Raw genomic sequence first — 17141 nt, 5'->3', positions numbered from 1 at the left:
TGTAATATAGATATAAACTATAAAAACAAATGCAAAAGGCATATTGTACACATGTAGGAAAAATAATTACAGCACTTTAGAAAACTGACCAACAATATATAACTTTTAATCATATTATAGCAAGATTACTTCAATACAGAAAATTCTACAAGTAAATTAAAAAAGTTAATATTTAGACGGGTTGGAGCGATAGCACAGCAGGTAGGGCGTCTGCCTTGCACGCAGCCAACATGGCCAACCCGAGTTTGATTCCTCCACCCCTCTCGGAGAGCCCCACAAGCTACGGAGAGTATCTCGCCCACACAGCAAAGCCTGGCAAGCTACCCGTGACATATTCGATATGCCAAACACAGTAACAAGTCTCACAATGTTACTGGGCCCGCTCAAGCAAATTGATGAACAACCGAAGGACAGTGACAGTGACAGTGAATATTTAGACATACCTTCCTCCTTCCTCATTGGTATCTAAAGACTTGATAATTAGAATCAGTTGTTGACCTATGAATTCTTTTGTCATCAAATTTCCAATATAGGAAAAATCACTTCTCTGTTCATCAGTAACCACCGGAATACTCTGAACATAACTGAAACAAGCAGAATTTTTTAAATGTGAAATCTGTCCAAGTAATATCATAGTGTTTCCCTATTAAATCAGACAACAATCTTTTTAATTTGTAGTAGCCCAAATGTATGGATGTTTATCACTGTTATACTAATTTGGTACACAGAACAAATCCCTTACAACTATAATGAAGTTCACTTATTGGATTGAATCAAAAGAATTTGAAAAAATGTCTTTTCATTAAATATTCAAATTTCCTAAGGGAAAAATTTTAAATGTACATATTAATGCCCCTCCAATTAGTGATTAATTTCCAAGTCACTGGTATTTTCAATTACCAAAGTTGTAAGCCCCTTATCCAAAACCCATTTATTCAAAGAGCTAGTCTTCCCCACTATTCTTTTGTTTCAAATAAATTGAATAAGAATTACATAAGTAACCCATGAATACAAAAACCTTTTTTAAAAAATCAGAATATAAACAGGTTCACAAATTTGTATTATTCTTGCTTAGGGACCCTATTAGTTTTTGTGCTGTTTTTACTTTAGATGCATACAGTAACATAAGCACTGCAACTTTTTATTTTTGTGGACCGGTGGGTTTGTTATGGGACCACCCCAGCTCAGGGCTTAGTCCTGGTGGGGAATGGGGGGCCATTTGGAATGCCAGGAATTGAACCTGATGGGCTGCATGAAAGACAAATGCCCTACCTGCTGTACTATCACTCTAGCCCCTCAACTACTCTTTTATTCTATTATTCCCCAAATTAAGGTTTTCTACAACCTCACACCAGCTAATCTTCAATAACTTATATACGCTCATTATAATGATCAAAGCCTCTAACAAAGCTTTTCGTCTCTCCATCTCTCCAAAGGGGGCCAGAGCAATAGCACAGGGGAGGGCATTTGCCTTGCACGGGGCCAACCGGGATTAGACCCTTGGCATCCCATCCCTGGGTCCCTGAGCACCACCAGGAGTAATTCCTGAGTGCAGAGCCAGGAGCAACCCCTGAGCATCGCCAACTGTGATCCAGAAAGCCAAAAAGAAAATCAAACAAAATCTCTCCAAAACTTGTTTGTTTCTGTTGGTTTGGGGTCAAGAGAGACCTGCAGTGTTCAGTGGCTCTTCCTGCTCTGTGTTCAGGAGTGATCACTGATGGTGCTCAGGGGACTACAGGCAGTGCAGGGGGTTCAAAGCCAGGAAGAAGATGGAAGGCGAGTGTCTTAACCCCTGCACGATATATCGCTGGCCCTTTTCCAATAATTTATAATAAGGTATTCTACAAATTGTGTTGGTGTTCCTTTTTTTTACTCAAATCTGAAAAGTTTCTTTTATCGTCTATTTCTCTCTTCATGTGAACACCTCAGTGGACAAGGAATTGTTTCATATCAGATTTCTGGTCACTAATTCTTTCTCCCACAAAATGTCTGAAAATGTAGTTCAGAAATCATCGGGAAATATTTTTTTCCATTTAATTTTGTTTCTGGGCCTGAACAAACTAATTCTGTTGACTGATGCAGCTTCAAAGAGGAAATCAGGGGCTGGGGAGACAAAGTACACAACCTCTGTCCGTGAGAAACACGTGCGACCCCCAGCACAAACCAACACTAGCAAAGTACCACTGGGTGGAAACTGATAAGAAACAAAATATCATAAAAAAGGGAAGAAATCACCTTGTCTCTTGCATTATTTCAGTAACTATGATTTATTTTTTAGTTTTTCTCTTTATAAGTGGAAAAATGCTGATTTAAGTCATTTACTATTTGTTACTTCCATAATTATTTAGGGCCATGAGGCTAGCAGAGTTCAACACCAGGCACTGCCTGTTCCCCCAAGCACCACCAGGGAAGCCTGCCTAGAACCCAGCCTCGGGCCCACACAGCAAGGACCCAACCCAAGCACTGAACTGCCCGGGAGAGAAAGATCATGAGCTTCTAGATGCAACCAAGAATTTACCAATCCAGGAAACAGTAGTTGAGGAGATGCATTCTTTGTAAAATAACCTGACATTTTCTCATATTTTAATTTTTATCTTTTTTGGGGGGACAGGTGGAGGAGAATGTTTGGATCATACCAGGGAGTGCTTGGGGTTTACTCTTAGCTCTGTGCTCCTAGGGACCATGCCGCATGTGGTGCCAGGGATCAAACCTAAGTCTGCTGTGTATAAGGCAAATGCCCTACCCACTGCAGTAGGTTACTTTTTATAAAAATGCACTATTTTTGTATTAATGGAGCGATAGCACAGTGGTAGGGCGTTTGCCTTGCGCGCAGCCGGCCCGGCCGAGCCGGGTTCAATTCCTCCGCCCCTCTCGGAGAGCCCAGCAAGCTACCGAGAGTATCTCGCCCGCACAGCAGAGCCTGGCAAGCTCCCCGTGACGTATTCGATATGCCAGACACAGTAACAAAAAAGTCTCCAATGGAGGCGTTACTGGGCCCGCTCGAGCAAATCAATGAATAACCAGAGGACCGTGACCATGACCTATTATTAAATAGTTCATCAAGCTCAATTGTCTAAATAGCATTAAAATCAATAATCAAATAAGGATGAAATGTTATTTAAACAGTAGAGGGGCCAGGACGTCCAGTGGTTAGCGCACAGTCCTAGCATACCTCCGATCAGGTGAGCCCAGCTCTGGCACATGGTTCTCCCAGCATCACCAGATGCATGTCTAGAGGTCCCTGTACCACCTAGATAGGCTGTGTAATCTCTTGCACTGAACCACCACTTTAAAAAAGCAATTACTAGTTAGATAAACATGTTTTTCATAGTTTTACTATAAACCTAAATTATAACTTTCACACTGATTGCCACTTAAGATATTTAATCCTACATTCAATATTTTGTGTGAAAAATTCACATGCACTCATAGCATTACATCCTAACATGTGAGTCTATTATGAAGCAAATGATCTTCTTATTTTTCAAAGAAAATTAAACCCATAATCCACATTACATGGAATTTTTTAAAGGTATCAAATGCGTAACATTAAAGATTTAAACACTGATATCTATTAAACTACATATAACCTTTGTCCTAACAATCCCCACTTTTGCAAATCCCATAAAATCTCAAGAGTACAAGGAATTTAACAAATAATTAGCAGTGAAGATGGGAAATAAATGTTCATCCAGAGGTATAAATCAAACAGTATAGGATAGCATGGAATGCCATGCTGTTAATACTGTTCCAGAATTATATACACTAACATAATTATCTCAAATTTCAGTAACTGAAGAGTCACATTTTCCTTTTGATTGTTTTTGTTTGGTGGACTCAGCTAGTGATGCTTTCTACATTCAAGAATCACTCCTGGTGGGCTCAGGGGACCACATGAGGTGCCATGGATCAAACCTGGGTCAGTCACATGCAAGGCAAGCATCCTACCTGCTATACTATCTCTATGGCCCCAGAAGAAGTTGCATTTTCTAACTAGTAGATGTGTGTATACTGTAGAGAAAGAGGTTTAAATGTCTACACCCCAAACAATTTACTTGAATTCTGGAACCAATGGATTGAGGAACAAGGACATCAAAAAGAAAGTCTCATACACTCCTCAGTATATACTTAAACATTTCAAATGACAACTATGTTCATGTTTACTTGTCTAATTTAACTTTAAGTAGAAATTAGTTATATAAACATTCTAATTAAAATAAATATTAAAAAACTAACTCTTTAAAGCAAAAACCTAGAGAGTAACAATTTTTAAAAATACTGAAATTAGAGCTAGAGTGATAGTATAGCAGATAGGGGATGGCCGACCCTGATTCGATCACCAGCACCTTGCCATATGGTCCGCCAATCCTCACCAGGAGTGATCCCTGAGTGCAGACCTGGGAGTAAGGCTAGGTAGCTCTGGGTGTGGCCCCAGATAAAAATAAACAAAACCCTAAAATTAGCCACAGAAGTCCACCAAGTCCATTGGAAAAGAGTCCATGTGTATGATTTCCTGTCTGCGGCCAGTTGCTATACAACTAAGTTTTGAACATTTGAAAACTTAGTTAACATACTTAATTCAAAAATTAAAAGTCATCCTTCTTGTCCGACATCGTAGCGCGGTTGTGGTACCGGCTGCTGCCCTCCGAGCTTCACAATGCCTCCCAAAGACGACAAGAAAAAGAAAGATGCCGGCAAGTCGGCCAAGAAAGACAAAGACCCCGTGAACAAATGTGGGGGCAAGGCGAAAAAGAAGAAGTGGTCCAAAGGCAAAGTTCGGGACAAGCTCAATAACCTCGTCTTGTTTGACAAAGCCATCTGCGACAAGCTCCACAAGGAAGTCCCCAACTGTAAGCTCATCGCCCCTGCTGTTGGGTCTGAGAGGCTGAAGATTCGAGGGTCCTTGGCCAGAGCTGCCTTAAAATAAAAAACTTTATTAAGTCAAAAAAAAATCAAAAGTCAAATTTTAGTACTTATAAAAGTCAATGAAATTTTATTAGAAACCAGTCACACTTCAGTTATTATATATGGACTCTGCTTTTGTTCAGCCACAGCAGATTAGCCACTCTGACACAGTATGGCCCCAAAACGAAAACATTTACTGTGGGACAGAAGAGCCTCAGATGGCACTCAGGAGCCTGTGTGAGCTCGCTGGTGACCTGGCCAGACGCTGCAATGCCAGGGAGTCCCAGACCACCCCGGCACTGCCGAAGGCCTCCAGAGTGGCATTCGGTGATGCAGGGAGGCAATGATGCACATGGTATTGGGGATCAAACCAGGATCAGTCATGACCGAGGCACCGAGCCGGAAGCCCGGGCTATCTCTCCTGGCCTACAGAGAGTTTGAATTCCATTTCAAACGTCACATTACCAGTGTCAACTTTCTGGAGAAATCGCCATCACCTCCACCTACCTAACAGCTTCAAGGAATTGTCCTTAAACATGCTCTGGCATTTGATCTCTCAGAATACTAACCAGCACAGGGCAGTCCTCAGAAAAACTAAAAACGGATGTGCATTTATCCTACCTGTCCCCCCAAATGTTTTTTTCCTTAACCTCAGTTAGGTCTAACGGAGAAGGTGAGCGCTGAAGGGCGGACACGCAGCAAGGCGAGCGTAGTCCAGAGCAAAGAAAGTTTTACCTCAGCAAATACTCCGCATAGACAACAGGCTCCGGCAAGATCTGCTCTAAAAACTCTTCGCCTTCATCATCTTTTGATTTCAAATATTCACATAGGACACGCCAATACAAAGCAATTTCAGGAGTTAATGCTTCCAGTGAAATCAATTTCCTTCATTTTTATGTGAGAGAAAAAGAGAAAGTACGAACTTAGCATACACAGGAATTCCAACTGAGCAAATTTCAACTGAAAAATCATTAACTTGGGGCCAGAGTGATAGTACAGCAGGTAGGGCGTTTGCCTTGCTTGCGTCAACGTAGGTTCGATCCTCGGCATCCCAAATGGTCCCCAGAGTAGCACCAGGAGTAATTCCTGAGTGCAGAGCCAGGAGTAACCCCTGAGCATTGCAGGGTGTGACCCCCCCCACACCAAAAATCATTAACTTATCCACATACAAAAGAAAATATTTAAACTGAGATAGTCAAATGAGGGATCCATGTTAAATGAGATGTATTTTCACAAATCTAATGCAAAAATCAAAGTAAACAAATGAAACAGAACAACTGCAGGTACAGGAGTTGATGAAAATTTGTGAATTCTTATACAAAGCAGAGAAAGTGAAAAGATAGCCACTAAAGAAAAACAAAGGTGGGGCGGACAAAAGGAGAAGTGAAGTAACAAAGGCTCTACTAATTATAATTGCAGCAATTCAACGGTATTCTATTACAAACAAATACCTTTTTTAAAATTAATTTTTATTAAAAACACTGTGATTTAGTGAAAAAAGTTATTCATTATGCAGTTGTTTCAAGCAGTGTTCCCACACCACCAGTGTGACCTTCCCTCTACCAGCATCCCCAGTTACTCTCCCAATCCCAACCTGGCCCCCTAGGCACCCTCCACTGTTTGGGGACTGAGCCCCCTCCAGAAAATAATCTGTTGAAAAAAAAATCAGGTATTCGGATTTTATGACTGAAATCTCTAGGTATTTCTCGGAGTCGGGATGGGCTACTTGACCCCCAACTTCCCAGTACCTCTGAAAGCCCTGACAGTTACGCCCACACCAAAGTCACCACCTAGTTACAAATTTAACTCCATCGGTATATCACCCTTCAAAATTCTGGACTTCCTGGGCATGCAACTGCATCTGCTGCTGTGCCACATCTAAATCTCTACAATACTAATAAACCAATAGTAGCACAGCAGATAAGATGGAATGTAACGTACAAAGTACCCGTCTCAGTTAACAAAACATAAACAGAAAAACACAAAAGGCTTAACCTGTAAGAACATCTTAAAAATCTCTAATACAAGGATTTAATGTCTCCATGGTGAGATAGAAGACAACTTACACTAATTTTCTTCTAAGTAAATATTTTTTGATCATTCTGTTAGCAAAAAATATTGATAACAAGCAGTATAAAATTATTAGGTATAAATTACTGAGGGCCTGCTATGGGAGCAGGATTAAGGTGCCATTGGGAAAAACGGAATCAGTGGTGGAGGGAAGGTGTGATGGTGGTGGGATTGGTGTTGGAATACTGAAAGCCTGTTACAAATCATCATGAACAACTTCATAAACCACAACGTTTATATAAAGTGTGCAGGAAAAATTTACATACTTTTACCGATTCCATCCCTTTCGGAGAGCACGGCAAGCTACGGAGAGTATCTCGCCCGCACGGCAGAGCCTGGCAAGCTACCCATGACATATTCAATATGCCAAACACAGTAACAAGTCTCACGAAGGAGACGTTACTGGGCCAGCTTGAGCAAATCGATGAACAACAGGAGGACCGTGACCGATTCCATGTAAATTCCAAAATTCTCTATCAATATAGAATTGCTTTAAAAGTTTTATTAATGATAGGTGAGACATGATTACCATAATGAAATTCAAGTATAAAATTTAATGTAATATACTTTAGATTCCAGAGTTGAAAACATATGTAAATGAGAATCCGCATCTTATTATATCAAGTAGTTTTAGTTTTATTTACATAGGTCCAAAAACATATTGAACATATCACAAATTAGCTCTTACTGATATATTTTCTGATCACTCTATTTGCCCTTTCTTAAAGTTTTGTTGGAATAAGCAATATAAAGTAAATTTGTTATAAATGCTTTTCACATACCTCCCATCATTACTTTTACAGATCTCTACAAGTTCATTAAGAGGCGTCACTGAAAATAATGCATGGAGAGCTGAAATTGCCACTTCGGAAGAATTTTCTACATCCAACCGATGAAGCAACTCCAACATATTTCCTTCAGTGAAATTTAGCCATCCTCGAAGAAGATGCTTTTGAGTTGCTTGCTTCACGGTATCTGTAAGTCATTTGAAACATGAGGCTCCCTCTAGCTTCCATTTCCTATAATTTATCTGTTTTTCACTAACATAACAAGGTTAACATAAAGTTTTGTATTTTCCATATAAATATGGTAAGAGATTAAAGGGCAGAAGCAGAAAAACATTATCATGACTTTGCAAATGTCAATGTAATCCTCAAATTACAAATAAAATGTAAATGGTAAGAACTAAATACCCATCCAGGACTTCAAAAATATTTTTGCATCTCCTCTCCCTTAGGTTTAATGGGCTTTAGGTACTAGTCCAGACTATATAACACTTAATATTGCACTTGTTTCCTGAGTTTGTCTATAACACACGATTCCTATTTGCAAACAGTGAATTTTATCAGTGAACAAATTTATTTTTAGTTCTTAAAGTCATCCTGAGTACTCATCTGACAATGTTTTTATTTTTTTTTGGGGGGGGGTCACACTTGGCGATACCCAGGGGTTACTCCTGGCTCTGCACTCAGGAATTACCCCTGGTGGTGCTCAGTGAACCATATGAGATGCTGGGAATCAAACCCAGGTTGACCACGTGCAAGGCAAATGCCCTACCCGCTGTGCTATTGCTCCAGTCCCCTGACAATGTTTTTAAACTCAAGTTTTCATGCTAGCAAAATGGATTCTTCTTAGCCTTCTCATGAGAATTGAAAATGTGGAATGTACCTCTTCATCATTCAAGTAAGTACATTCTTTAATTTTATCACAGAAATTATTCTTTTAATGGGGCTATGGTGCTGCCAGCAAGTCAATCTGTACCTGAGAGGCAAGTGCATCAGCAGCCTGATGGCACCATCAGACTTCCAGATACCCCAAAATTGCTGCTGTGCCTTTGGCCAGACCCCAAAAACTTAGGGCAAAGTTTACCAAGAAAGTAAACGGCCAAAAGTTAGGTATGTGGGAGACACACCTACAAACCACCTCCAGCTCAACTATATAACTGGAGGCAATGCCTCTCTGCTTCCTGATTGAACTGCTTAATGGCTGTGATCCCAGAGACTCAGAGACAAATCTCGGAACCCAGCAGCTTTTGGCAGAGATGTGTCTGGTCCCCGCAATGGGTTACTGGTGCTGGACCACCCCAGGGGGGAAAGGGGTTGTCCCTCCACCTGGTCCCCCTTGGTGGCTTGGTGGCTGCCATCCTCCAGAGCCCACTGGACAGTCAGGTTTGGACCCACAGTGACGAGACACACAGGACTTTACGAATGGGGCTGAAGAAGGCCCTTTCCTCCCCACGCCAACGAGATCCTGAGTCGCCGCCCACGAACGGCCTCTCTGGCTGCTGATCAAGCTACTTAACGGCCATCATCCCAGAGACTCAGAAACAAATCTTGGAACCCAGCAGCTTTTGGCAGAAATGCGTCCGGTCCTGAAGTAGGTTACTGTCACCAGGCCACACCAAGGGGTAAAGGGCGCCGTCCCTCCATCTGCTCCCTCTTGGCGGCTTAGTGGCCACCATCCTCCTGAGGTCATTGGACAGTCAGAATTGGGCCCACAGTGACGAGACACGCGGGGCCTCATGGGATGGGGGTGGAGCTGGCCCATCCCTCTCCACCCCAACGAGATCCCAAGTCGCTGCCCACGAACGGCCTCTCTGGCTCCTGACCAAGCTGCTTAATGGCCATGATCCAAGAGAGTCAGGAACAAATCTCGGAACCCAGCAGGTTTTGGCAAAAATCCCTCCAGATTTAATTGTTAAAATTTCGGAATTCCAAAATCAGGTGGCCACTACTGCAGCCACACGACATCATATGTTATTCATAACCCGCAATAGAAAACAAATTGTCTATGGTTGCCTTTTCGGCAGATCTGAGTGTTGGGGTAAAATCCCAAATAATGGTGGGTCTGGTGTTGAAATATTCAATGTAATCAAAGTAAATAAAGATAAAGATAAAGGCCCTCCCGTTGATCGTCGATTTGCTCGAGCGGGCCCAGTAACGTCTCCATCGGAGACTTTGTTGTTACTGTGTCTGGCATATCGAATACTCTCGGTAGCTTGCCGGGCTCTCCAAGAGGGGCGGAGGAATCGAACTCGGGTCGGCCATGTTGGCCGCGTGTAAGGCGAGCGCCCTACCCGCTGTGCTATCGCTCCAGCCCAGTGACAGTAATCAAAGTAGAGCGAGAATAATGTGGAAATCATCTGTCCCACAGGTAGGGGGAGGTTGTGGGATGGGGGGTATACTGGGGGTTTTGGTGGTGGGCACTGGTGAAGGGACGGGTGTTTCATTGTATGTCCAAGACTTAAACCCGAAAGTTTTGTAACTGTTCTCATGGTGATTCAATAAATTAAATTATAAAAAAAGGGAAAAAAAAGGAAAAAAATATTCTTTTATAAAAACAGACCCTAGAAAAATTATATTAGTTTGAGCATTCCTAACTGCTATTTCTGATGACTAGAACATACCCACATCAATATATACTCAGAGAGAACACATAATATCTTATTTAATGGAGGAAAGAGGGCCAAAAAGAAATTCTACTGTACTTTAGACATAAATTAGAACTATAACCGTAAGCTATAGAACCAACCATAAAAGAGGAAAAGTCAAAAAAATCTTCTGCATAGGCCAAGTTCATTGTACAGCTCCAAGCATCACAGGGCTGGAGACCTAAGCAAGTACTGCTGCTAGCCCCTTATTAAAAAAATTAAAAAATGCATCCTTTACCTGATCTGTCATTCAGACCTTGCTGAAGAAGCATTACTCTCTGAGCAATGGACAGAGCTCTTATATGAACCTTTTCAGCTAGAATCTTAAAAAGAAAAAATAAAGACGGTAATCAAACTTAACATAGTCTATACAGTTCATACTCATAGTATCTCCTTCACTGAAGATCATTACCCAGAAGCCCCTCAAATAGCTCCGCACACTTAATGCAGTAAGACTTTACTTACACTTCCTATATTCTCTCCACAAGATCCAATTCAAGAAAATATTAGTGCCAGGTATTCTTAAAAGGTTTTGGGGTTTTGATTTTTTTTATTAAAGCGTTTGGGTCACACCTGGTGATGCTCAGGAATCACTCCTGGCAGGACTCAGGGGAGCCATAATGGATACTGGGGATTGAACCTGGACTGGCCCATTGTACTATCATTCTGGCACCTTTAAAGTATTTGCCAGGTATGGCCCTAAAACAACAAAAATCTATAATTAAATAAGTTAATAAAAGTATTTTCAGAGCAGCCAGAGTGATAGTACAGTGGATAAGGCACTTGCCTTGCACACAATCGGCCTGAGTTCAATCCCAGCATCACATATGGTCCCTGATCCTAGCATGAGTGACCCAAAAATTTAAAAAAAAAAAAAATCAACTTTTTGTAAGTATTTTAAGGTGGGCTGAAGCAATAGCACAGTGGGTAGGATGTTTGCCTTGCACATGGCCAACCCAGGTTCGATTCCTCTGTCCCTCTCAGAGAGCCTGGCAAGCTACTGAGAGTATCCCAACCGCATGGCAAAGCCTAGCAAGCTATCCATGACGTATTCAATATGCCAAAAACAGTAACAAGTCTCACAATGGAGACGTTACTGGTGCCCGCCTGAGCAAATCAATGAGCAACGGGAGACACTGCTACAGTGCTTTAAGGAGGGGGGCTGGAGCGATAGCACAGCAAGTAGGGCATTTGCCTTGCACATGGCTGACCCAGGTTCAATCTCTGGCATCCCATATGGTCCCCTGAGCACCACCAGGAGTAATTCCTGAGTGCAGAGCCAGGAGAAACCCCTGTGCATTGCCAGGTGTGACCCAAAAAGAAAAAAAAAAGGTATTTTAAGGAGGGCCTGGAAAGATAGTACAACATGCCTTGACTTGCATCCCATAGAGTCCCCCAGCACCACCAGGAGTTAATTCCTAGTGCAGATTCAGGAGTGACCCTGAGTACAGTTGGGTGCTCCCCCTCCATCTCCACCAAAAAGTAAAAAGCTTTTTAAAGAATATGGCTTCTGTTGCATTGTTTCCTTTTTATTTCAGTCCTGGGAATCAAGTCCAGGGCTTCAAAGGCAACTGAGCCATACACTTAGTCCGAAATATGAGTTATCTTTTAAAAATTTACCTAAAAGATTTATTTATTTACCTGGTAAGCCAGCTTTCTCACAGCCTCTTTCACATCCTTGGTGCGTTCGACAATTTTTTGCAACGTCTTTGCTGATGGTGCAATACATGATAATACTGCCCGCCTAACTTCTGGATTAAAATCATTTTCGATCAAAGCTGCATATGCTAAAAATAAAGTAATACATCAATACACTAAAGAAACACTTCTTAGGGACTAAAGTGGTAATACAGCAGGTAGGGTGCTTGCCTTACTAACGGCTGATTCCTATATGGTCCCCAAGCCATGAGCACAGCTGGTATGGCCCAAAATTTAAAAAAATAAATATATATATATGTACATATAGTAAGCCACATGAGAGCACACATTTTGATACTCTAAAATACTTTTATGTTTTCCTTCCCACCCCAACGAGACCCCAAGTCGCTGCCCAAAAAGGGCCTCTCTGGCTGCTGATCAAGCTGCTTAAAGGCCATGATCCCAGGGACTCAAACAAATCTTGGAACCCAGCAGCTTTTGGCAGAAATGCGTATGGTCCCCGCAGTAGGTTACCAGCACTGGGCCACCCCAGGGGGAAAGGGGTGCTGTCCCTCCACCTGCTCCCCCTTGGTGGCTCGGTGGCCGCCATCCTCCTGAGGTCATTGGACAGTCAGAATTGGGTCCACAGTGACAAGACACAAGGGGCCTCACGGGATGGGGGTGGAGCTGGCCCTTTTCTCCCCACTCCTATGAGATTCTGAGTCGCCGCCCACAAATGGCCTCTCTGGCTCCTGACCAAGCTGCTTAATGGCCATGATCCAAGAGAGTCAGGAACAAAGCTCGGAACTCAGCAGGTTTTGGCAGAATCCCTCCAGATTTAATTGTTAAAATTTTGGAATTCCAAAATCACGCAACCACTACTGCGGCCACACGACATCATGTTATTCATAATCAGCAATAGAAAATAAACTGTATACGGTTACCTTTTTGGCAGATCTGAGTGTTGGGGTAAAATCCCAAATAATAATGGTGTGTCTGGTGTTGAAATATTCAATGTAATCGAAGTAGAGAGAGAGTAATGTGGAAATCATCTGTTCCACAGGTAGGGGGAGGTTGTGTGATGGGGGTATACTGGGGTTTTTGGTGGTGGAAAACGGGCACTGGTGAAGGGACAGGTATTTCATTGTATGTCCAAGACTTAAACCTGAAAGCTTTGTAACTGTTCTCATGGTGATTCAATAAATAAATTCATAAAAAAAGAAAAAAATAAAACCTTTTAAACTGATGCCACTATGTTTTTAGTCTAATACAATAAAGCATTTTTTCCGTCAACATCCCTCCAAAAGGACCAAGGGACACAGCTCAATGGACTGGCAGATGCACTGGATGCAAATGACCTTTGCTAATGCCGTTGCATGGTCTCCTGAACATTGTACAAGGGGTCAGCACACTGCTAGGGGCACCAGGTATACCCAAAAAGCAAACAAAAAGTCAAGAGATTAACCCCTAATTCAGGATAATTATAAATTTGAGGGTTATATGGGATATAAGACGGCTTCAAATGGGAGCCAGAGACAGTGCAATGGGTAGGGCACTTGCTAGTAGGCAGCCGACCAAGGTGTAATTTCCAACACCCCAAGTAGCTCCCCAAGTCCGCCAAGAGTGATGCCTTAGCACAGAGCCAGGAGTAAGCACTGAACTCAGTTGGGTGTGGCCTAAAAATGAAAAAAGAAAAAAAAGTACAACCCTCTAAGCCTTCAAAAGTATTGACAATGTATTGTTTTTTAAATTGAATGAATATCTTTAAAATTACATGAAAAATTTCAAATGCATGTGGTTTCTAACCAAATATTAGTCTAATGACAATTTAACAAAATAACCAAAACTGAAAAAGATTTAGGAAGCTACACATACCATTAGCCACTGGGCAGTCATCGTCTTTGGGATCCTGAAGACGTGAAAGAGCCAGAACTGCCTGTATTCTCACATTTGGAATTTTGTCCTTCAGCCTAATAAGCATTGCTTCATTAATTTTATCAAACAAGTCATCATCAATCTGGGCATTTTCTGGCATACTTCCCAAGAGCTTGTTTATGAGCTGGCACGTTCTAAATCTAACTGCATTGCTGTTTGCTTCATGTGACTGATAAGGAAACAAAATAAGAATTTATTCAGCAGATACCATTAATAACTAATCACAGATAATATTTATTCTGTTTAAGATTCAAGAGATTGAGTACTGTGGGTAGGGTGGTCTAGATCTCTAATATACCACATATGGTGCCCAGAGCCTCACCAGGAGTGATCCCTGACACAGAACCAGAATTAAGCCCTGAACATTGCCAGGGATAGACCAAATCACCAGCCACCCTCCCCCCAAAATAAAGGATTCAAGAGATTCTAACAGTAACTCACGACTTAACTATGCTACCTTGGACCATATACAAACTAAACATACATCACAGTCTACAACTACACATTACTAAATTATAGGTGCAGGGACTGGAGCAATAGCACAGCAGGTAAGATGCTTGCCTTGCACAAGGCCAACCCAGGTTCAATACCCAGCTTCCGGTGTGGCCCCCGTGCCAGTAGTGATTCCTGAGTACAGAGCCTGAGAATCACAGGGTATAGCCCCCAAAAAACAAAACATAATTATTTGTAGACACATATTCCTCTTTGCAGGAATTCTAAACAGAGATCCATTTAAAATAAATGTATCTGGGAGGGATGCTGGGTCCATTGGTAGTGGAAAATGAGCATTGGAGGAGGGATGGGTACTCGACCATTGTATGACTGAAATGCAGCACAAAAGATTGTAATTCTGTAACTGTACCTCACGGTGATTCATTAATAAAGAAATTTAGTAAAAAAATAAATAAAACTATGAGAAATGTTTTACATAGGTGACTTAAAATAGTACTGTCCTCCTGTTATTCATCGATTTGCTCGAGCAGGCCCAGTAACGTCTCCTTCGTGAGACTTGTTACTGTGTTTGGCATGTCAAATATGCCACAGGGTGCTTGCCAGGCTCTGCCGTGGGGATGAGATACTCTCAGTAGCTTGCTGGGCTTTCCGAGAGCAGCAGAGGAATCGAACTGGCTCGGCTGGGCCAGTTGTGCGCCAGGCAAACACCCTACCACTGTGCTATCACTCACATATTTTAAAAGATGCGTTTTAAAAGACTGGCTTTTAAAATATTTAACATGCAATGCTTTATTACTTGTAAATAAACACATTTAAGATTAATAATAATAATAATTTAACCAGAAATGTCTGTGGTAGCAACTCCTTTAAAAGGCAGACTGATGCACTAATTTTCTCAACGATATTTTCCCCTAAAATACACAAACTCCAAGGGCCCTTGGTGCACAGTGAAATTTCCTACAACAGAACAAAGTTCTTGTTTCCATAATACCTTCAAGAGAAAGCTAAACAAATAATTTAAAATGTCTCCATCTTCCTCTTCCTCGTCTTCCACACCAGCCTGGTGAAACGAAGTAGCGAACTTGGCTGCAAAATCCATCACCCTCTCCACAGCTGGTTCCCGCCTATAGACCACCATGGCATACTTCAGGTAATGAACGAACTCCTCGTGAAACACTGCCTTGTTCTCCACCTGAAACGCCAACAAAAACAAAAACCCTTCACGAACACACGGTCCGAGATGTGCGTCCAGATTTCCCCACACCTGACGGCCGTTGGCAAGTCATCACCCCAAACGGGCTGCAGCAAACTCGTTTTCGCGCAAAGCACCCAGCAGCGAAGGGCACGAGAAATCGCACTTCCACGACAGTCAGTCTGGGGAGTGGAAGAGGGGCTCCGGTCACTGCCAAGACCCCTGGGACCAGCGTGGCTAAAAACAAGCTTCTTTCTGACAAACCCAGACTATTGTGGGGTCCCAACCAACTCACCGCAGGAGACCAAAACAAAGAATAACACTGAACTTGGAGGCGGCTTGGCTGCCGCCAGGTGTCCTGCTGGGCGAGAGGCACCGCCTCACAGCAGACGCCCGGGTCCCTCATTAAGGATCAACCTCATCCTGATGCCCCAAGCACTGTCGTAAGCACCTGCAAAATCCGTTTCCACCACCTGCGCCCCGATCCCGGTGCTCGGCAAATTCGCAAGTGCGGCGAAGGTGGCACTGTCACAGAAGGGGGGGGCGGGGGCGGGGACAGCAGGAGCCCCTGGAGCAGGCAACGAGTCACCCCTTTGGGACCGCAGCCCGTTGTTCCTATCGGCGGGCTTGGATGCAGACAGAAAAACCAGCTGGAAAATAACCTTCTAAAAAAAAAAACGCGAAACTTCTTATTGTCCCTCGTCAGTCTCCCCTTCAGGAGAGCGACCGTGACTCCTTTTGTCTTCTCCTGACCTGACCCCGCAGCTCGCCTGCTCCAGCTCCCGCCTCAGGGCAACGCCTTCCGGAACGGCCAAGTTCATGCATCGACTTCGGGGCAAGCTCTCGCTTCGGGGGTGCCTGGGCGAGCTGCGCTGCAAGCAAGCCTCGAAAGGGTTGTTCGGCTTCGACCTGAGCGCGGGCAGGGCCGTTGCGGCGGGGCCGGGGGGGCCCCTGGCGAAGCCGACGCGCCCGGGCTCCCCGCCGACCGCAGATAACGGTCCGCACCCGCGACCTCCTGGGGCGAGGGGAGGCCGGGCAAGCCCGGGGTGAGGCGGGGGTCCCTGGGGCTCTCCGACCTGGGTCCGGAAGGCTCGAACGGTTCGCAGGGGCGCCGAGGAGGAGCCGGGGGCAGCCCGGGAGGAGCCGCCTGGGGGGCCGGCGCTTACCGTGCCGTAGGTGCGGCTCAGCGTCACCACCAGCTTCGCCTGGTTCTGGTGCGGCTGCTGCGCCAGCCGCAGGGCCTCGGGGATCGTCAGCAGCCGCTTCTCCACCCCCATGGCGCCGGGAGCCCGCGAGGCCGCGACCGTCAGCGCTCGGCGCCCAAGTCTCCGCAGTTCCCCGCCGAGCGCCCCGCAACCCGGAGTGGAGCTGGCTCGGGGCGTGGCTACCGCCACCACCGCCGCGTTCAAAAACTCCCGCGGGAAAAGCAAACACCGCGAGACTGCCGCCACCGCGTCCCGAGGCGAGAGCGGGCCTAGGGAACGCCCACTCTCCCCCCGCTCTTCCCACCCCCCCAAC

The 17141-nt window shown here is 43.9% G+C and overlaps 1 protein-coding gene across 1 annotated transcript in view; it reads right to left on the bottom strand.

The window, feature by feature from the left end:
• Positions 1–16922, bottom strand: part of NCAPG (non-SMC condensin I complex subunit G) — a 46556-nt gene extending 29634 nt beyond the window's left edge. Inside the window, exons 1-8 of the mRNA XM_056130342.1 lie at positions 16790–16922; positions 15423–15623; positions 13919–14147; positions 12047–12192; positions 10644–10728; positions 7758–7950; positions 5641–5790; positions 444–584 (exon numbers count right to left, since the gene is read on the bottom strand). Of these exons, the coding sequence (XP_055986317.1) occupies positions 444–584; positions 5641–5790; positions 7758–7950; positions 10644–10728; positions 12047–12192; positions 13919–14147; positions 15423–15623; positions 16790–16900 (1256 nt within the window). The 5' untranslated portion in view covers positions 16901–16922. The remainder of the gene's footprint in view (positions 1–443; positions 585–5640; positions 5791–7757; positions 7951–10643; positions 10729–12046; positions 12193–13918; positions 14148–15422; positions 15624–16789) is intronic.
• Between the last annotated feature and the right edge of the window lie 219 nt (positions 16923–17141).

This window comes from Sorex fumeus, unplaced genomic scaffold (genome assembly GCF_029834395.1).
Source record: "Sorex fumeus unplaced genomic scaffold, SorFum_2.1 ptg000077l, whole genome shotgun sequence".
NCBI classification, from domain to species: Eukaryota; Metazoa; Chordata; class Mammalia; order Eulipotyphla; family Soricidae; genus Sorex; species Sorex fumeus.
This window is presented reverse-complemented; position numbering and strand designations above follow the sequence as displayed.